The following is a 22,472-nucleotide window of genomic DNA, read 5'->3' on the forward strand; positions in this document are numbered from 1 at the left end:
TCAGGGGCGTAGGTTGAAGCAAAACGCTGCGCAGATTATCGGATCTGTAGATCACGTCAATTTCCAAAGTACTCCTTTCAATGTAATTCATATACAGGGAGGATTAGCGAATTTACGCAGCCCCTAGTCACCCGTTGATCGTTGTGAATAAACGGATCATCTTTTGTTCTTTTGAGGGTTGGAAAGTAATTTTGGAAATAAAGTTTATTTTAATTGTATAATTTAGTATCTTACTTATATCTGTAGAACTTGACTCTGTTGTGATGTTTTATTTTTTTATTTAACTAGGCAAGTCAGTTAAGAACAAATTCTTATTTACAATGACAGCCAACCAAAAGGCAAAAAGCCTCCTGCGGAGACAGGTGCCAGGGGCCTCGGATTAAAATAAATAAATACAATATTAATTTAGGACAAAACACACATCACAACAAGAAAGACAACACAACACTACATAAAGAGAGACCTAGACAACAACATAGCAAGGCAGCAACACATGACAACACAGCATGGAAGCAACACAATATAACAACAACAACATGGTACAAACATTATTGGGCACAGTCAACAGCACAAAGGTCAAGAAGGTAGACACACAAAGCAGTGAATTTCGACCGCCCATTCACATACTTTACGCAAATTCCCCTCCTTGTATAACCCTACCTACATGTATAAATTACCTGAATAACCTGTACCCCTGCACATTGACTCGGTACCGGTACCCCCTGTAATATAGCCTCGTTATAGTTATTTTGTTGTGTTACTTTTTTATTAGTATTTTATCTTTTACTTTAGTTTATTTAGTAAATATTTTCTTAACTCTATTTCTTGAACTGCATTTTTGGTTAAGGGCTTGTAAGTTAGCATTTCACGGTAATGTCTACACCTGTTGAATTCAGCCCATGTGACAAATAAAAATTACTTTTGTTTTCTTTGTATCCCTTCAAATTGCTTATATAAATTGCAGTGTAAAATGATACCCCAAGCCAGCTTCCAACCAGCTATTGTATGGTGAAAGACTGTTTAGAGTGCCTTGATGTCTGCTTCAGACTTAACATTTGAGAGAGAAAAAAACAATAACAGACATTTAAGCTTAATATTTTTCCTATGAAGTTAGTGAAAAACATTAGCCTTTAACTTTGACATAATCTAAACTGCATTTGGGAAAAATGAAGAAAAATAGTCAAATGCAACAAACTATTTATTTTCAAGGTGCACTGTGGAGCTAGTGCATAAAACAAAAGTCATAATTTAATAGCATATAACCTTTACATAATCTAAAATTGAAATGATGCTGTTCCTGATGTAAATGGTTAGACTGATTGGATGTATTTGCACAACAACAGAGGTAGCGTCTGTGGTCAGCTCCTCAGACAATGGCATGGTATGCTGCTGCTCATTTGTGTTTGAATGGGGAGGCCCCTATTCTCTGGAGATGCGAAATCGAGGATTTTGGTACCACCAGTGTTCAAACTATTCTTTTCACTGATGAGCAGCCTTCATCATGTGCATCGTCTTCCTCGGGTTGATTTAAGTACTCTGTCTCTCTGAATATTCCTGTTTTATGAGCTGATGGGTTAGAGACTGTTCAGTGCTCTATATATTATACACAGTGCACAATCTGGAACTATGTGATGTTAAATATTGATATATATATATTTTAAATTGAACCTTTATTTAACAGTTAAGAACAAATTCTTATTTACATTGACAGCCTACTGGGGAACAGTGGGTTAACTGCCCTGTTCAGGAGTAGGATGACATATTTTTACCTTGTCAGCTCAGGGATTCAATCCAGCACCCTTTCGGTTACTGGCCCAATGCTCTAACCACTAGGCTACCTGCCGATATTCAGCATATTCAGCAATATCTCCTTGTCAAACAATTATTTGAAGACTACATGAGTTAGATCCAGGCTAGATGGTAAGAAATAACTATTTATTTCAGCTTATGGTTAGAATATAAAAATCAAGCAGAATATCAAAGAGTAGTAATACTTCCCTCTAGTGGAACACATTTGGCAACTCTGCAACACTAAGAGGTAGTACAAATGAGATAAAAGTATATCCGATCTGCTAAACCTACTAAATAAGTATAATAGTAAGCCTTCATGATGAGATTATGAAATTATTTTGGAGTAATTACATGTAGCTAAAACCAGTTGACAAAGTGGCACAGGGTTAACATAGCTTTTGTTCTTATATGAGGTTTGTGTGCTACTTTGATTTAATTGTAGTGTTTTAGTGTTTGGTCCTACAGTCACTATAGTCTGAGCTTTAGTGGATTGCAATAGTTTGGAAGATTGGACATGGTTTCAGTGTGAGGTGAGAGACTGCATATTCCGTTTAATTTCCACCACAACAGGGGATGTATCACTGGACATGTTTCACAAAGGTTATGTCACACCCAGAGATGCATGTAAAGTGTCTGGTGATCAAACCATCTCAAGCACCACATCAATAGGCATAGCCTACATTGTTTACCATGTCTGTTTGGCTCAATGACTTTATCCAAATGCCTAGAATAAAATACAATATGTTAGAAAGACAATGTAAGTATTGTAATAGTGTTCATATTAAGTAAAACATGTTTTTTTTAAAGCCAAGAAAATGGCACATTGACACACCTGAGAGAATAACATCAGATTATGGGATAATATAATCATAGCAATAAACATGGTGGACTGCATTATATGCTCATAACATTTTCAAACACACGTTGTGCATTATTGACATAAAGTATTGATCCTTGTAAAAAGGCAGAGCAACAGACGTATCATTATCTGTCGCGATACTTGTGGCTGGAGCTGGATCAGAATTCAAATCGTGTTTCGTAAATGGTGGAAAACCTAATAATATTTGAGGTGTGGTGGTTCGGTGCCCTTTTTGACGGCATGTGGAAAGGTATGCTAACAAGCTAGGCTGCAAGCTAAACAGTTTGACAGTTATCCTCTTCAAATATGATCACTTACAACTTTTCGGAAGGTAACTGTCTTTGTGCAATCAACAGTTAGCTTGCAACTTTGCAAGCTAGCTAGCTAACCTCGTCCCCAGGCTCGATTGCTAGAGAGACAGCCGGCTTGTGGACGAGATTACAAGTTTAGCTAATGGAGCTAGTGAACTTGAATATCAGGAGGGGAAAAAAGCTTGATATCGTGTTACTAGCTAGCTATGAGGCCTAGCTTGTCAGATAAACAAAACTAACATTAGATCAAATACGTGTATCAGTTGTATGCTGCATTGTTCACTAGAAAGCATATGTATACAATCGTTTTATCCAGTTTCGTGCCTACTAAAAAGGACCCAGTTACTGAGTCCAAGTTATAGAGCAGTTACTACTAGCTACAACATTTATCCAATGTTCGCTCAACACGGTTTAGATCCAGGTTTGTCTTTAGTCCATCATTAGACTAATATCTATTTGGCATCCTTGTTTGTTCTGTTCATTTAAATCAGATATTGTAATCACAGAATAGCCCACATGCGTTACATAATTGAACAACTATCCCACCTAACACCATATGAGCCATTGCTTGACTTAATGGATGTCCCACACCTTCCTTAATAAGTGTTCCTGTTAAGTTTATCTCTTTTTGCTTTTCTTCAATTGTGAAAGATGTCTACTTCAGGAGATGATTTTGATCCAGCGACTACAACACAAGTTGAAAGAAGCAGAAGGTACGCTGCAGAAAGCAACCCAATATGGCCTTCAGCTGCTGGATGGGCAGCTGGATCTGCAGAACAAGTTGGATGAACCGAGGATAGAGATTACCAACACTGTGGAGGTGATCATTCACACTAGGCAATTACTGACAGCATTAAAGGCAGCTGTCTTGACAGTTGATGAATGAATGACAGAAGCAGTATAACTCATTACAAAATAAGACAACTGCTTTCCATAAAAACTACTAATATGAATGGTGTAATCATCCTGATATTGAATGACAGGAATCTTGTTACTACTGATATTACAGGAATGTTAAACAGGGTTAGGATGAGAACACAGATAGAGTGGGTTGATGTTAGAGGTACGACTATAGTCTCTTGTGTGTCGGTTCTCAGGCCCTGAAGGAAGAGAAATACTCTCTGCAGTGGGAAGTGGAGCTGAAAAGCCGTGTGCTGGACAGCCTGCGCTCCGACTACGACTTGGTCAACAGCCAGCGGAGGCTGCAGTGGGAGAAACAGGAATCCATGCTGGAGAGAAACCATGCTATGGAGCTCAATGAGTGCAAGAACAAGGTTGGGCTGCCAGTGGTGTGGTTTGGGTTACCTGTACATCTCTGTACACCATTTGCAGTATTTGGGGGATATGCTGAATCTAGATGAGGAAGAATGAATGCAAAGTTACTTTGTTGTGGAATTCTGCACACTGAAATCATCTCTGCTAAGGACATCACAAGTTGTCTTTGAGTCAATTCGTTTTCCTTGACAATACGTAGTGCCCAGTCATTGTAGTGAATGAATGTGATGTGTGTGTTTGGCCGCAGGTGGAGAAAATGAAAGCTGAAATGGATGAGGCGCAGCTGAAGCATAAACTGGAGCTCCAGACAGACCCTGAGGAACAAGATGGAGGAGCTGCGTTTGGTCACAGAGCGGACTCCATGAAACCATGTCCTCAGAGTTGATGGAGTTGCAGGAGGAGAGGATGGAGCTGGAGGATGCTAAGGTGAACAAAATATTTAATATTACACTCTCTGTAAAGACCCATAAAGACTCAGGATAACTAGAAAAATAATTTGTTCATCCATAGCTGATTAAAATCTTGGTAAACAATGATTACATGTGGTACAGTATAGGTAGCCATTTTCTTTTTGTCCACTCAGGCCACCTTGGAGCAGGCACTTCAGGAGGCCCAGTACAAAGGCCAGCATCTGGAGCTGACCAACACAAACCTTCAATGTTAACTGGAGCGAATCACTGAGAAGGAAGAGCATGAGAGAGAAGCTGTCTCCTGCTTTAACGCCTTGGAGTAAAATAATAATCTTTTAGCAGTTTAGGATAAGGCTCAAGGTACTAAACGACATCATAACCGCCATCGATAAAAGACAGTACTGTGCAGCCGTCTTCATCGACCTGGCCAAGGCTTTCGACTCTGTCAATCACCGTATTCTTATCGGCAGACTTAATAGCCTTGGTTTCTCAAATGGCTGCCTCGCCTGGTTCACCAACTACTTTGCAGACAGAGTTCAGTGTGTAAAATCGGAGGGCCTGTTGTCCGGACCTCTGGCAGTCTCTATGGGGGTACCACAGGGTTCAATTCTCGGAACAACTCTTTTCTCTGTATATATCAACGATGCCGCTCTTGCTGCGGGTGATTCCCTGATCCATCTCTATGCAGACGACACCATTCTGTATACATCTGGCCCTTCTTTGGACACTGTGTTAACTAACCTCCAAACGAGCTTCAATGCCATACAACACTCATTCTGTGGCCTCCAACTGCTCTTAAACGCTAGCAAAACCAAATGCATGCTTTTCAACCGTGCACTGCCCGCACCCGCTGGCCCGACTAGCATCACTACTCTGGACGGTTCTGACCTAGAATACGTGGACAACTACAAATACCTAGGTGTCTGGCTAGACTGTAAACTCTCCTTCCAGTCTCATATTAAACATCTCCAATCCAAAATTAAATCTAGAATCGGCTTTCTATTTCGCAACAAAGTCTCCTTCACTCACGCCGCAAAACTTACCCTAGTAAAACTGACTATCCTACCGATCCTCGACTTTGGCAATGTCATCTACAAAATAGCTTCCAATACTCTACTCAGCAAATTGGATGTAGTCTATCACAGTGCCATCCGTTTTGTTACCAAAGCGCCTTATACCATCCACCACTGCGACCTGTATGCTCTAGTCGGCTGGCCCTCGCTACATATTCGTTGCCAGACCCACTGGCTCCAGGTCATCTATAAGTCTATGCTAGGTAAAGCTCCGCCTTATCTCAGCTCATTGGTCACAATAACAACACCCACCCGTAGTACGCGCTCCAGCAGGTATATCTCAATGGTCATCCCCAAAGCCAACACTTCCTTTGGCCACCTTTCCTTCCCGTTCTCTGCTGCCAGTGACTGGAACGAATTGCAAAAATCGCTGAAGCTGGAGACTTACATTTTCCTCACTAACTTTAAACATCAGCTATCTGAGCAGCTAACCGATCGCTGCAGCTGTACATAGTCCATCTGTAAATTGCCCACCCAATCTACCTACCTCATCCCCATATTGTTTTTATTTACTTTGCTGCTCTTTTGCACACCAGTATCACTACTTACACACCATCATCTGATCATCATCATCTGCTCATCTATCACTCCAGTGTTAATCTGCTAAATTGTAATTACTTTGCTACTATGGCCTATTTATTGCCTTACCACCTCATGCCATTTGCACACACTGTATATAGACTTTCTTTTTTTTCTATTGTGTTATTGACTGTACGCTTGTTTATTCCATGTGTAACTCTGTGTTGTTGTTTCTGTCGCACTGCTTTGCTTTATCTTGGCCAGGTCGCAGTTGTAAATGAGAACTTGTTCTCAACTAGCCTACCTGGTTAAATAAAGGTGGGAAAAAATATATATATATTATCCATGCGTTACACTAGATTCATAGTCATTCATGCTAATGACACTATTGTTCCTATTTGCCTGCTTTAGAAAGCCCTGGAGGCCAACGAGATCTCCAGATTCAACTGGATCAGGTGTTGCAACAGGCACAAGATCCAAACAGCAAGGGAAATTCTTTATTTGGAGAGGTAGGTGCTATATTTCTCTTTTAGCTTGAGGACAAGCGAGCAGCGATTAAGAGACAGTTGATCAGTATGAAAGTACCGATCCCTTCAGAAGCAGCATGTGATCTCAGAACAACATCTTCATCGTATGAAGGTACAATACAAAACACTTTCCCTTGTGTTTCCAGTCAATCACTCCTAGTGACAATGTGAGACTGAACCAGAGGTGCATTTGGAATTTATTAGCTTTTTCCTCTTGTTTTTTCCCTCCACGTTCAGATAGCCACAATGATGCAGCTGCAAGGCTCCAGGGCAGGCCCTGCTCAGTTGGAGACCCTACAGTACATTCTCTCAGAGAAGAACAGTGAGATACAAGCTTTCAAGATCAAACTACGTCACCCGGAGAAAGTAGAGGTGATATTCTCTTGTTTGTGGTCACTTCGATTCAAATCCATAACACTACAACATGTGATAGGACAACAGATTCACAGTATGAAGTGATTGTGTAGTTATGTCAATTGTTGGTTACTTTGTCTATGCAGATGACATTGAAGGCACAGCTCTCTTCAGCCCCAGTGGAAACGGACAGTGGGGACAGGACTTACTATACTGACCTGAAAATCCAACTTTTGAACTCTGTGAGTTATCTCTGGTTTTAGTGTACAGTTAGTATTTACATGCTGAGTGGATGAAGGCCTTCAGTTTAACCCATAAATGGTCTGCATTTAAAGTTCAGTATACAAATTGGAGCTGTCATACCTGCGTCAGCGTTTGATTGTTGTGATGTGTGATGTTTGTGTGTGTAGGAAGGATGCAGAGCGACTGGGGGATGAGTTGTTCATGCAAATAATTAAGTCACTCTCTGAGAGTCAAAGCACTGGAGCTGGAGAGAAAGTTCTTCAGTGTAGTGAGGGCCCTCAAACAGAGCCAGAGTGACAACATCAAGCTGCAAGTCAAAGTGGAAGAGTTTAGGTGGAAATATGAGCCCAATGGTAAATTTGCCTATATAGTGACATTCACTTGAACACAGGTGCAGTGATTACTTACATATTTCAAACATTTAGACAATAGGTAAGAGGTATTAACTCAATGATGTTGTGTTTTTAGTGGGGAATAAATATCTTATTCAGAAGCGCAAGTGCGAGAAACTCCCTGTAGACATGCCTAGTGACCTCCCAGAGGTGAAGAAAGAGGAGCCCATGGTCCTGGAGATGGATCTCCCCAAGCACATGAAAGAGGAAACGGAAGCAGAGGCCCACCCTTGTGTAAAGGAGAGGCCCACCGTTACCCCTCTGCAGCCCCCCCCAACAGCCCCAAGCCTAACCCTGCCTTGCCTGGAGACAGCAAGTGTGTCCGCATCTGTGAGGAGACCCCAACCACTATCCCCAACCCCCCCATGTCGGTGTCCCTATGGTGCTGCAGACCCTTGTCTCTCCTCCGCTGTGTCAACTTTGGTTTCTCGGTGTTCTTCCTGGGTTTTGTTCGGGCTCTCACCACTCGTCCACCACTGCCTACCCTTCCCCTGCCTTTCGGGAGGGCTGTCACAGGAAAGAGTCTTCACTGATTTGCACTGATTTGCCTTCGACTTCCAGTAGGGGCAATTATGCTGCCACCTGACCTAAAAATTGTATTAAGATACCTTTTTATAAGTATTACACTTTTCGGGACATTTTTCCTACAAAGCTGACTGCCTGGATTAAGGCTAGAATTGCTATTAGGAGAACCCTTGTAATTTACTGTATACAGTGTACCATGAGTCAGTGTGTAACTTGTTCTTCCGTTGCATGTACTGTATTAGATGATGTCATTTAAGTACTAATAATGGTTTACAGCCTGCTGCCTTTGGGAACAGTTTAAATTACATTTGTCATTGTTTTAGCATTTTTTTGTTCTTATTAACACATGTACTTGAATTTTGTCAAGTGGTTTTGTAATTAGCCTCTTTACCTTCAATCTAATGGGGTTTATTGTATGGCGTACCACGTAGGCCTAGAAAATTTGTTTGTAAATAAATCGTTTTATATTTTTACTATAAATGAAGACGACAGGGTTGTAAACCTCATCTGTATGGCTTTGCATTTGACAGCATCTTTATACAAACGGAATGGTTTGCAATTGCCTTTAGGTCTCTTTTAGCTGACTGTAAAATCAAGACTAAGGAGATGGAGAAGGAAGGAACTCTCTGAATGGCACACACACAATCCATGTCTCAAAGCTTAAAAATCCTTCTTTAACCTGTCTCCTCCCCTTCATCTACACTGATTGAAGTGGATTTAACAAGTGACATCAATAAGGGATCATAGCTTTCACCTGGTCAGTCTGTCATGGAAAGAGCAGGTGTTCCTAATGTTTTGTACACTCAGTGTATATTTTAACAGTTTGTAAATATATTAAAGAATTACCACAAAATATGGATTTTAGTCTGATTTAATCTCATTTAAGTGTTAAAATGAAATATTTGGTGAGATGCTTTTTAACCCCCTATCTGATATCAAAGCACAGTCAATCAGCATTTTTTTGTATTTATTGTTAAATTAGTCTATGGGCAGTTTTGGGAAGTGCTCTATCATCACTTAGTACTTAGATGATAACTAACACAATTTCACACACAACAAGGAGACCCATTGAGTAAGTGTTTTTAGTTGTATAGTCATCATACAGTATATTAAGCCAGGATTAAATTATATTGCACAAAAATATAAACGCAACATGTAAAGTGGTGGTACGATGTTTCATGTTTTTGTGCACAAATTTGTTTACATCACTGTTAGTGAGCATTTCTCCTTTGCCAAAATAATCCATCCACTTTACAGGTGAGGCATGTCAAGAAGCTGATTACACGGCATGATCATTACACAGGTGCACCTTGTGCTAGGGACAATAAAAGGGCACTCTAAAATCTGAAGTTTTGTCACACAACACAATGCCACAGATGTCTGAAGTTTTGAGGGAGTGTACAATTGGCATGCTGACTGCAGGAATGTCCACCAGAGCTGTTGCCAGAGAATTGAATGTTAATTTCTTTACCATAAGCTGCCTCCAACGTCGTTTTAGAGAATTTGTCAGTACGTCCACCGGCTTCACAACCGCAGACCACGTGTAACCAAGCAAGCCCTGGACCTCCAGTATAGATCAGGGTTAACCCGCTATAACCGACACACGGAAGAGTATTAGTCTCTTCTCCTGCTTATCTCTGTCTTCTGAGAAGAAAACACTATAGTTACTTTTTCATATGTTGTAAGATTCATATACATGTTTACAGTACCATAACTGTTTTGACAAACTGGTGTGAGATTTTCTATGTAGGCCTACAGTTACAATGATCTGTTGCCACATTATGCAATATTCGATTTCTTGAAGAACCTCTAGAGGTTGTATATCAATTTGATCAGGGGCTTGTGGGGAACAATTTAATGCCATCAAATCTTTGCCACCCCGAGATGGGCCAATTTTTGGTATGGCACATGGGCTATATGTACAGTTGTCAGTTCATGTAATAATATGAAATAAAACTTCCAAAAAGACTGATGAAATGTCATGTAATTACGTCACAAAGATCATACAGGGATCGCCATTAGCCAATCCGATCGCATAGATTTGAAAACGAGTGACACTCTTTTAAATACGATTGGCTCCCGGTCGTGATGACAAATACGGTGGGAGTGGTCTAATTTCTGACAAGTATCAACGTTACACGTCCATGCTTAAATCTGAAATGGTGCGGTCGGGTAAATAAATAGTACAATGCGTCGTAGTTCACATGAATTGTATTTGTCACCCTATAGTGTTATGATATCGATATTTTCACCATCACTATATTAGTTGTGTTAGCTATACTACAGCCAGTATGTTGACCGGATACCTGAGAAAAGGAAGTAAATCTACCAGGCTGAAGATGGCACTCATGCTCTTAGTATTGAGTTGTCAATTCGTCCATGTTCTCAGCGAAAAAGTGAGTTGTTAATGATATACCTATACTCGATATACTACTGTATAAATATATTGTTAAACAGTTTGTGTGTAGCCTACCAGAGTTTGATGAGAGTCTGTAGCCTACATGAGTCTGATACAATCCCCTGGCCCTGTAGTCTTCCTCTGCTCTGACTGTTGTGGAGAGCACTGAGACCAGCCTGGATGATGAGGATGCGCACCACATGGAGGAAGAGAGCGATCCTGAGGATTTGGATGTGTTCCGTCCCACGGATCAGTGGCAGTCTCTCAAACCAGGTGATTGTTTGTTTGTTTTTTAAGTATTAATGCACAGGTGTCTCATGAAGTACACACAGTAGTAATACATGTATTTTATTAGGATCCCCCTTAGCGACTGTTAAAGCAGCAGCTACTCTTCCTGGGGTCCAGACAACATAAAACATGACATAATACAGAACATTTAATAGACAAGTACAGCACAAGGACAGAACTACATACATTTAAAATAAGAATGCACACATTCATATATTTATGCCTTAGCATTCCATGCACCATGTACTCAGTATAGCAGAAATACTGCAGCCATTTATTTTCCCATATATTGCAATCCTTTACTCTACTGTTACAATTGCTTTGTCTAAGCAGGTCCTGATATCCTAATCTCACAGCACCAGCTGTTCTGTAAACACCAGAGAGAATCTCACAACATCATGAACCATCCGTGTCCTTGGTTCTTCCGTTTGGTGTCAATAATAATATGAATAATCATGTGATTCATAAATGCCACTGAATGCAAGTGCAACACACAGAAACAAGAAACGGCATGGAGTATTAATGTGTATGGCAGAATCAAAAGTATTCACTGTACAATATTGTTATCACTCAGGCCAGGCAGTCCCAAGGGGCTCTCACGTAAGGCTCAACCTCCAGACAAGACAGAGGGAGGTCAAACTTGGGGAACATCAGATTCTCAAATACCAGATCGATGGACAAAGGTAAGGATCCTGTTGAAATGTTTCTGTCAGTTTGAAACACTGTAGAACATTTTTGCCATGTAGCTATTATACAGTAGAGGGCCATATTATCTTTGCTTGAGATTACATCAGACTACCCACAGGTGTTTTCTCTGAGTCAGACAGGGGAAGGAGAACACACCAGGCCCATCCTTCAATGCTGAGGAGCTGAAGAAGGCTCTGAAAAATATAAAAGAAGGAGTGGATCCCGAAACTAGTGACAAAGAAAAAGAAGAGAAGGTTTGGCCTGATTTGATGTGTCTGTAGTCTCTGTTCACGGCGGAGACACGCGGCTGTGAAAAGAGATGGGATCACCGAGGCATTCGTCTGTCTTTGATTTCCTTCTCGGTTGGCAAACTATTACTTATGGTTCTAGTGTGTTTCCCTGTGTGTTTAGGAGGCTCTCAGAGCCCAGTTTCGTCCCATGGAGGAGCTGAAAAGAGACATGGCCAAACTGGACATGCTGATGGAGTCAGACTTCCAGGTTATTAGCAGACTGATGTCCCAATTCAACAGCTCAAACACCACTGTGGAGGAGAAGATAAAAGCTTTACATGACCTAGAGTACCTTGTTCATCAGGTGAGCAACGAGATACTAATGAGGTGGGACGCAACGAGATACAGTGGCTTCGGAAAGTTTTCAGACCCCTTTACTTTTTCCACATTTGTTGCATTACCACCTTATTCTAAAATTGATTGAATTCCCCCATAATGCCACTGAATGCAAGTGCAACACACAGAAACAAGAAACGGCATGGAGTATTAATGTGTATGGCAGAATCAAAAGTATTCACTGTACAATATTGTTATCACTCAGGCCAGGCAGTCCCAAGGGGCTCTCACGTAAGGCTCAACCTCCAGACAAGACAGAGGGAGGTCAAACTTGGGGAACATCAGATTCTCAAATACCACCCCTCAATCTACACACAATACCCCATAATGACAAAGGTTAAAGTTTTTGAAATTTTAGAAAATGTATTTAAAAAAATTTAACTATAACATTTACATAATTATTCAGACCCTTTACTCAGTACTTAATTGAAGCACCTTTGGCAGCGATTACAGCTTCGAGTCTTCTTGGGTATGAAGCTACTAGCTTGGCACACCTGTATTTGGGGAGTTTCTCCCATTCCTCTCTGCAGAGCCTCTCAAGCTCTGTCAGGTTGGATGGGAAGCGTCGCTGCACAGCTATTTTCAGATCTCCAGAGATGTTTGATCCGGTTCAAGTCCGGGCTCTGGCTGGGCCACTCAAGAACATTCAGAAACCTGTACCAAAGCCACTCCTGCATTGTCTTGGCTGTGTGCTTAGGGTCATTGTCCTATTGTTTGGTGAACCTTCACCCTAGTCTGAGGTCCTGAGCGCTCTGGAGCAGGTTTTCATCAAGGATCTCTATGTACTCTGCGCTGTTCATCTTTCCCTCGATCCTGACTAGTCTCCCAGTTCCTGCCACTGAAAACATCCCTACAGCATGATGCTGCCACCACCATGCTTCACTGTAGAGATGGTGCCAGGTTTCTTCCAGACGTCATGCTTGGCATTCAGGCCAAAGAGTTACATCTTGATTTCATCAGACCAGAGAATCTTCTTTCTCTTGGACTGAGAGTCCTTTAGATGCCTTTTGGCAAACTCCAAGCGGGCTGTCACTGAGGAGTGGCTTCTGTCTGGCCACTCTACCATAAAGGCCTGATTGGCGGAGTGCTGCAGAGATGGTTGTCCTTCTGGAAGGTTCTCCAATCTCCACAGAGGAGCTTTGTCAGAGTGATCAGTGGGTTCTTGGTCACCTCCCTGACCAAGGCCCTTCTCTCCCGATTGCTAAGTTTGGCCGGGCGGCCAGCTCTAGAAAGCGTCTTGGTGGTTCAAAACTGTTTCCATTTAAGAATGACGGAGGCCACTGTGTTCTTGGGGACCTTCAATGCTGCAGAAATGTTTTGGTAACCTTCACCAGATCTGTGCTTCAACACAATCCTGTCTCGGAGCTCTACAGACGATTCCTTCGACCTCATGGCTTGGTTTTTGCTCTGACGTGCACTGTCAACTGTGAGACCTTATCTAGACAGGTATGTGCCTTTCCAAATCATGTCCGTTCAATTGAATTTACCACAGGTGGACTCCAATCAAGTTGTAGAAACCTCTCAAGGATGATCAGTGGAAACAGGATGCACCTGAGCTCAATTTTAACTCTCATAGCAATGGGTCTGAATACTTATGTAAATAAGGTATTTCTGTTTTTTATTTTTAATATGTTTTTGAAAATGTCTTAACCTGTTTTCACATTGTCATTATGGAGTGTTGTGTGTAGATTGAGGAAAACAAATAATTTAATTCATTTTTGGAATAAGGCTATAATGTAACAAAGTGGAGAAAGGGAAGGGGTCTGAATATACTAATGGTTTGGAAGTATAAATTGTTGAGACAATAAAAGATGCAAAAATGATTTTACATGTTTTTTTTGTTTTAATTTGATTGTAGAAATAACATTATAATTCGTTTCCTTGTTATCTGTGTTGTCAGGTGGACAATGCCCAGAACTTGGCATCTAGGGGAGGATTGAAGCTTGTGGTTGATGCTTTGAACAGCACAGACTATCGCCTTCAGGAGAGTGCTGCTTTTGTCTTGGGGTCAGCTCTGTCAAGGTATAGCAGTCTCTATTAACCCATACCAACAGTCTAATTGTAAATACCAGCCAAAAGACAGCATGTTTGTATTTGTGTGTGCGCCAGTAACATTATCATTGATTATGTTCTTCCTAGTAACCCGGTGGTGCAGGTGGAGGCAGTTGAAAGTGGTACCCTGCAGAAGCTGTTAATGTTACTCGCCACTCCACGACCCATGTCTGTTAAAAAGAAGGCAAGTCTTGTTCCCACATAATCAAATCTATTCGTTAGTACTCTGATTGTAATTGTAGCACAGTTAATTATCCAGTAGGAGACTCTCTTTCCATTTTAAAACTACAGTGAAGTTTTACAGTTAGCACACTATTTTGCATAATTCTCTACCTGGCACATTACTGATGCTAATGTTTGTCTGTATACAGGCGTTGTTTGCTGTGGCCTCTTTGCTACGTCACTTCCCCTTTGCCCAAAGCCACTTCCTGAAGCTGGGTGGGCTGCAGGTGTTGGGGGATCTTTTCCGAGCTTCCGAAGGCGTGGCTCTCCGTGTGAGGATTGTAACCATACTCTATGACATGATCAATGAGAAGGTGAGTGGTGCTCTTATGAAAACCTTGCCTATAAATGCAAGTCTAGTCATATGAAATCAAATGATGTGAATGGCACATTCTCTATTCTAGGAGCTGATCTCTCAGACTGGACTGGACCCCATTCCAGATGCTTCTCACAACGAGCGTTTGCAGCAGTACGCACAGGTCTCCCTCATGCCACTGTTGGCAGAGCAGGGCTGGTGCAGCCTGGTGCCTGAACTGTTGGCCTCCCCAGAGCACGACTGGAAGGAGAAGGCCCTGAGAACTATCCTGGCCATGATGCCTCACTGCCAGACTCAGTATCGGCAGGACTACACCCTGTCTTCCTCCCTCCGCACCCTACAGGAGCAGTACCAGGAACTGGTGCTCTCAGAGCAGGCCCTCGGAGACGAGGATGGGTACTTTGGGGAGATCCTGGTTCTGTTGGAGACAGTGCTGCTGAAACTGAAGTGAGCATAGGGCTGGGTGGAAAAACCCCATCAAAGGACAATAAAAACAAGTCTGCAGTTCTGTAATGTAACATTTTTAATATGAGACTGTGTAATATGATCACACATCTGCAAATCAGAAGGTTGCCTTTTTCAGTTGCTGCCTCAGAGGGCTTAGCCTTCCTTACAGCTTTTTTTTTCTGCATCTGTGATGCCTCATGCTTTGGCTTGTCTCAAAATAAGGCTCTCCAGTCCTCCCTGAGGAATACATTTAGCTGGGCTAAATTACATTATTTTCCCTTATATGACATGTTTCTTATTCAGTGTGCTCTATCGATCTTCTTGTTGGATTGCCCACTAATGTGAGACTGGTGCGCCTGTGGGTGGCGGGTAGAGCATTGGGTTAGTAACCGAAAGGTTGCTAGTTCGAATCCCCGAGCCGACTAGGTGAAAAAGCTGTCGATCTGCCCTTGAGCAAGGCACTTAACCCTAATTTCTACAGGGTTGGCTGATCACAGGCCGTGACCCTACTCTCTGCAGGTGTCTCAGGGGGAGTGGGATATGCAACAAAAACATTTCCATTTCACACCACACACTTTTATAAGTTACGTACTTGTACATGTGTGAAACAGGACAATTATAAGCACCCCCTATTTATCCTGCTGCTAACAATAATGAAATCAGAACTATATTGAACAAAAATATAAACGCAACAATTAATGATTTTACTGAGTTACAGTTCATAAAAGGAAATCAGTCAATTTAAGAAAATAAATTGGGCCCTAATCTAGGGATTTCACATGACTGGGCAGGGACGCAGCCTTGAGAGGGCATAGGCCCACCCATTTGGGAGCCAGGCTAATCCACTGGGGAGCCAGGCCCAGCCAATCAGAATGAGTTTTTCAACACAAAAGGGATTTATTACAGACAGAAATACTTTGTCTGTTTCATCAGCTGTCCGAGTGGCTGGTCTCAGACGATCCTGCAGGTGAAGAAGACGGATGTGGAGATCCTGGTTACACGTGGTCTGCGGTTGTGTGGCCAAATTCTCTAAAATGAAGTTGGAGATGGCTTAAATTAACATTAAATTCTCTGGCAACAGCTCTGGTGGACATTCCTGCAGTCAGCATGCCAACTGCACGCTCCCTCAACTTGAGACATCTGTGGCATTGTGTTGTGTGACAACTGCAGATTTTAGAGTGCCCTTTTATTGTCCCTAGCACAAAGTGCACCTGTGTAATGATGCTGTTTAATCAGCTTCTTGACATGCCTCACCTGTAAAGTGGATGGATTATTTTGGCAAAGGAGAAATGCTCACTAACAGGAATGTAAACAAATGTGTGTGCAAAATTGGAGAGAAATACGCTTTGAGTGTGTATGGAACATTTCTGGGATCTTTTATTTCAGCTCATGAAACATAAATGCAACATGTAAAGTGGTGGTCCCATATTTTTGTTCAATATACTTCCATAATATTCTATTAGCTTTCATAAGAGAAGAGACTACATTTTCATGCTTCATAATTTTATTAGTCTACAGATTTCGAAAGCTGATGTCCAGTGATACTACTCCTCTGAATCATTCCGGCAGGACAGGTGTCCAGAGAGACTTCTTGTTATGCCTCACACACTCCTCCATGCTTGACCAGGACTTGCTTGTGTTTAAGCCTGTGAAAAAGAGGGCTTCTGTTAACAACTTAAAATGGAAGGTTCAAATATGGCACCTTCAATTCAAAAGGGCATGATTGAATGTAAAATGCTGGACAGAAACCTCAAGGATTGTTGAGTATAATATTGAGTCTACTTCTCTCAAATACACACTTTATTCTAATAATGTCAGATGTCTTTTATTTTAAACTTTTTGGGGGTGCAGATCAGCTTTATATTGCAGATTGTAGCTTCCATCAATGTAATTGTCTGTATCATTTCCAATCCTCCATACACACACATATATATAGTTGAAGTCAGAAGTTGACAAACACCTTAGCCAAATACATTTAAACTCAGTTTTTCACAATTCCCAACATTTAATCCAAGTAAAGAATTCCCTGTTTTAGGTCAGTTAGGATCACCACTTTATTTTAATAATGTGAAATGTCAAAATAATAGTCGAGAGTGATTTATTTCAGCTTATATTTCTTTCATCACATTCCCAGTGGGTCAGAAGTTTACATACACTCAATTAGTATTTGGTAGCATTGCCTTTAAATTGTTTAACTTGGGTCAAATGTTTCGGGTAGCCTTCCACAAGCTTTCCCACAATAAGTTGGGTGAATTTTGGCCCATTCTTCCTGACAGAGCTGGTGTAACTGGATCAGGTTTATAGGCCTCCTTGCTCACACAGGCTTTTTAGTTCTGCCCTCAAACTTTCTATACGATTGAGGTCAGGGCTTTTGATGGCCACTCCAATACCTTGACTTTGTTGTCCTTAAGCCATTTTGCCACAACTTTGGAAGTATGCTTGGGGTCATTGTCCATTTGGAAGACCCATTTCCAACCAAGCTTTAACTTCATGACTGATGTTGCTTCAATATATCCACATAATGTTTGTTCCTCATGAAGCCATCTATTTTGTGAAGTGCACCAGTCCCTCCTGCAGCAAAGCACCACCACAACATGATGCTGCCACCCCCGTGCTTCACGGTTGGGATGGTGTTCTTCGGCTTGCAAGCATCCCCCTTTTTCCTCCAAACATAATGATGGTCATTATGACCAAACAGTTCTATTTTTGTTTCATCAGACCAGAGGACATTTCTCCAAAAAGTATGATCTTTGTCCCCATTTGCAGTTGCAAACCATAGTCTGGCTTTTTTTATGGTGGTTTTGGAGCAGTGGCTTCTTCCTTGCTGAGCGGCCTTTCAGGTTATGTCGATATAGGACTCGTTTTGCTGTTGATATAGATACTTTTGTACCCGTTTCCTCCAGCATCTTCACAAGGTCCTTTGCTGTTGTTCTGGGATTGATTTGCACTTTTCGCACCAAAGTACCTTCAACTCTAGGAGACAGAACGCGTCTCCTTCCTGAGCGGTATGACGGCTGCGTGGTCCTATGGTGTTTATACTTGCTATTGTACTATTGTTTGTACAGATGAACGTGGTACCTTAAGGCGTTTGGAAATTGCTCCCAAGGATGAACCAGACTTGTGGAGGTCTACAATTTTTTTCTGAAGTCTTGGCTGATTTCTTTTGATTTTCCCATGATGTCAAGCGAAGAGGCACTGAGGTTGAAGGTAGGCCTTGAAATACATCCACAGGTACACCTCCAATTGACTCAAATTATGTCAATTAGCCTAACAGAAGCTTCTAAAGCCATAACATCATTTTCAGGAATTTTCCAAGCTGTTTAAAGGCACAGTCAACTTAGTGTATTTAAACTTCTGACCCACTGGAATTGTGATACAGTGAATTATAAGTGAAATAACCTGTCTGTAAACAATTGTTGGAAAAATGACTTGTGCCATGCACAAAGTAGATGTCCTAACCGACTTGCCAAAACTATAGTTTGTTAACAAGAAATTTGTGTAGTGGTTGAAAAACGAGTTTTAATGACTCCAACCTAAGTGTATGTAAACTTCCGACTTCAACTGTATATTATTATTTTCCACCATCCCTCCCCTAATTGGAGTAAACTTATGAACAACACTTCGGCTTCTACTTCCAGCTTAAACATACTATATACATTTTACAGACACAATCTATTTTACAATAGTTATCTTTTGTTTGGTATTACTCCTATCCTTCCGCTACCCTCAACCCCTCCCATCTATTTTTGAAGAACATCCTGTTTGATTTCTATTTGAAATGTCTTAACTAATAATGTCTAAGTTATTTGTTTACTGTTTATTTAAGCGTGGTTGATATGAATAAATGTATCGGGTATAAAGCATGATCTGCCTTTAACTGAAAAATGTTTTAATCTTTAACAAACCCTGCTAAATTTCTAGCCACAGTCAATAGGTAAGATTTGTGCGTCAGTGGAACTTCCCTTTCCTGATGATGCAACTGTTTCTAGAACATGGTCACGTAAAGTTACCTCACCGAAACTGGGGTAAGGTTTGGAGGTCCGTATCATTGATTCTAGGTGCATCTAGCACCTGCTTCATCATCTTATTTTCTCAGACTTCTGGGGAATGTTTTTCTTATTGACATATTGCCTAACTCTTCTGTGTGGTCTGGCCTCACTTTGCCAGTGTTTGCTAGTGATTGAAATGGCCTAAAAGACAGCATCAATCATCTATATTATATAGGGAATAATTTTCTCTGAAACTTTATTTACGGGCAGTTAAATAACCTCACCCTTGTGCTTTATACTTACATTACAGCACATAGTAGGATAGGTATAATAGGAATAATACTCTATTTACACAAGGTAAATAACCCATGTGTTTTATACTTACTTGTTCTCACGACACAGCACACACTCGGTGGTGTATGTGTTGCCATCGCTCCCACACACAGGATCAAACTCTCTGGAGCACATGCCGCCTTCATACACCTCACACTGAGGCTGTTTTAGGCAGGGGAAGAGCAGTCCTTACTATTATAGTTATTTTGACATACACATCCTCATAAAAAGTATTGTAATGTCCTTGTTTCCATAGAATAACTATTTCCTAATGTATCTCACCTCTCTGGGCTGTGGGTGTCTTTCTTCATCCATGGCAAAAACTGTACAAAACATGAAAAGAAAAGGGTATTCACTTTTTCCTTGATGTGATTCACAATATTCAGTGTGGGGGAAAAGGTTGGTGGAATGTTGCTCAGCAACTGTCTGAAAAGTATGCCTTCTTTTATTATTGGCCTTTGAAACAAGATCACATTCCACTTCTTTAAATACCTTATTGTTTTCCAGATGAAATGACTGTCCCTTGTTGAATTTACTCAATGTGTTATCTTTAGCTCTATGATGACACAGCCAGTGAGATACATACCAGTAACACCAATGTCAAGGTATCTATCTTGGAAATAACTTTTATCTTGGTATTAATGGCATGGGGTCTAAGACTGTTGTCCATATTCTCTCACCAGTGTCCTGTGACACTGGGGGACATGCATATAATTAGGAATTACAATAATTATTCATAGGAATTTAATAGGATCATGGCTCCCCACACGATGAGCTCTCTCAGAGTCAGCTTCATAGAAGTGCCTTGGTAGACAAAATGATATCACCTGACATTCCTTTCTTGGTGCAACTCTGACGTTCCATTTGTGTGGGCTCTTACAACTGGGTAGTCTATCCTAAACGTAGGTATCCTAAACGTAGATAACCTAAGCTGTCACCACTTCCTTATAGGCTACTCTTCATTCTTAAATCTGAAAGCGTGTAACCAATTCAACTAGCATCGCTCACAGTGAAGAGTTGTCTGATTATTCCCAAAACCTCATTGATCTAAGTACAGAATAAGGTGAAATGTTCAATGTTAAAATATCAAGCAATATTTTTACATGTATGTCAAAACAGCTCATAAGTGCTTTTGGTTATGGCAATAGTACTCACCAGAGAGAGAGAGGAGCACGATAGCACAGAGCAGTATTGTCATCTTCATAGTCTCTGTGAAGGTATGGCTTGGAGTTGTGAGTCTGTAGGTTTGTGTTTCCTTTGCCATCTAGCCTGCCTTTTTATATGGTGCTTTTGGGACTTGACCTGTCAGTTAAATACCACTCCTCCCACCTCTCCATCTCTCCTCCCAGCTGGTTTGTTTGTTATTGCCACTGAGTTTTTGTCACATAGCAGTGTGTTGGCTAGCAGGGGCCAATGGTGATGTGTTCCAATGTATTCTGTTGCTTCCTCATTCAGCATGGTCATCATAACTAACACAGATCTGGATCGTGGGCCCACAAGATAAAACTAACAATAAGTACTGCAGTTTTATGTTCTTGTGTACATGTTCTGCTTTCATTTGCTCAATACTTATTTAATAAATCTCTGCAACAAAACAAACACAGTACATATCTTCCCTTTTTCAATTCACATTGTCAGAATAAGATGTACTTATTTCTAAATAAGTATTTTTCTATTGTGTCTGTATAGGAATAAAAAAGAGACAAACCATTATTTTTCAGGCAAACCCCAGTTTCACTACACAGCTCCCAAAGTGAGTGACTGTTCATTGGTAGAAAATGAGTGGAATGACTGGAAAAAGTTGAACTTGGTTTCTAAAGAGGTCAATTGTGCTTTGAGACCGTAACAATGCAGGATATCAGTCATCCTTTGTCTTTGTCAATGTAATTTGTAGTCTCTAAATGAAAACGTGCATCCACAAATTACTCAGAAAGATAACCAAGTCACACAGTACACCTTGTTCATTCTCAATTGAATAATTGCTCAAGAAGATAATCCGGTATATTTTAGAATGAATGGAAGTATCAGAGTAGTATGTAGCTAGGCTACTAATTTCTAAGGCATCTTTACAGCAGGTCATATGCTGCAAGCTCTGTCTGAGTTGAATCTTTTTTCCTCCATTTTCAGATGACTTTGAGGGCAGGCGTTAAACATGGATAAAACTATCATTTTGATTTCATGGATGGTCAGTCCTTGCATCCATAGCCCCGTCTATGAATTTGAAATTGATACTATTCTCTAGGCCCGTCCCTCTGCTTTTTACTAAAACAGAGGCAGGTGACCACTTTGTTATTGTTTCAATTAAAGGTAGACTCAGCGATATGACGTAGACGCAGAAAGTAAACAGCATAGTGGATCAGTTTACGCATCAACTAAGAGTGTTGAAGTGTGAGGCTCAACTTCTTCCGTTTTGTTTGCAATACATGTATCTCTGCCATTTTTAAAGTCATGCAACCCTCCGTCCTTGGCTTGAACTAAATAAGTATTTTTGACACACCTATGTTAGAATTTAGAGATCACAACATTAGTGTTATAAGCAGTTTTAGGAGGACATGTAATTACTTTCAGAACCACCAAAAAGTTACTTTTTCAAATCCTACAGGTACAGGTAAGATGTTCTGATTTCTATATAGTATCAGAAAGAGCAGATTCTGAGGTTTCCAACACATTTACCTTTGCCGAATAACTCTCAAAATTGAAGATATGAACTCTATTTCAAAATATCACTTTTTTCCAAGAATAACCACTGGTCCTTTATGTTCAACACAGTGAGCATGCAGCAATAGATCATCTACAGCAGTGGTTCCCAAACATTTATAGTCCCATACCCCTTCA

At 40.9% G+C, this 22,472-nt stretch overlaps 2 protein-coding genes and 1 pseudogene across 3 annotated transcripts; 2 read left to right on the forward strand and 1 right to left on the reverse strand.

The window, feature by feature from the left end:
• Positions 1-2,886: 2,886 nt before the first annotated feature.
• Positions 2,887-8,161, forward strand: LOC139581905 (protein Spindly-like; annotated as a pseudogene).
• A 2,210-nt stretch (positions 8,162-10,371) lies between these two features.
• Positions 10,372-16,729, forward strand: LOC139581478 (nucleotide exchange factor SIL1-like). 2 transcript variants are annotated; one of them, XM_071411274.1, is made up of 10 exons: positions 10,387-10,675; positions 10,812-10,950; positions 11,540-11,648; positions 11,789-11,906; positions 12,064-12,246; positions 14,179-14,300; positions 14,418-14,514; positions 14,702-14,866; positions 14,957-15,315; positions 16,249-16,729. In XM_071411274.1, the coding sequence occupies exons 1-10, from the start codon at positions 10,571-10,573 to the stop codon at positions 16,346-16,348; spliced, it is 1,497 nt and encodes a 498-aa protein (XP_071267375.1). In that variant the 5' UTR covers positions 10,387-10,570; the 3' UTR covers positions 16,349-16,729. The 2 variants fall into 2 exon arrangements, with proteins under 2 accessions (XP_071267376.1, XP_071267375.1); XM_071411275.1 differs by having other exon boundaries at positions 10,372-10,675; positions 14,957-16,729.
• On the reverse strand, positions 16,667-20,934 carry LOC139581483 (serine protease inhibitor Kazal-type 1-like). Its single transcript, XM_071411280.1, has 4 exons — positions 20,793-20,934; positions 19,920-19,960; positions 19,690-19,799; positions 16,667-16,961 (listed from the first exon to the last, which is right to left on the reverse strand). Exons 1-4 carry the CDS (start codon positions 20,899-20,901, stop codon positions 16,910-16,912), a joined length of 312 nt encoding a protein of 103 aa, XP_071267381.1. The 5' UTR covers positions 20,902-20,934; the 3' UTR covers positions 16,667-16,909.
• Positions 20,935-22,472: the final 1,538 nt, after the last annotated feature.

This window comes from Salvelinus alpinus, chromosome 7, assembly GCF_045679555.1.
Source record: "Salvelinus alpinus chromosome 7, SLU_Salpinus.1, whole genome shotgun sequence".
Taxonomy (NCBI): domain Eukaryota; kingdom Metazoa; phylum Chordata; class Actinopteri; order Salmoniformes; family Salmonidae; genus Salvelinus; species Salvelinus alpinus.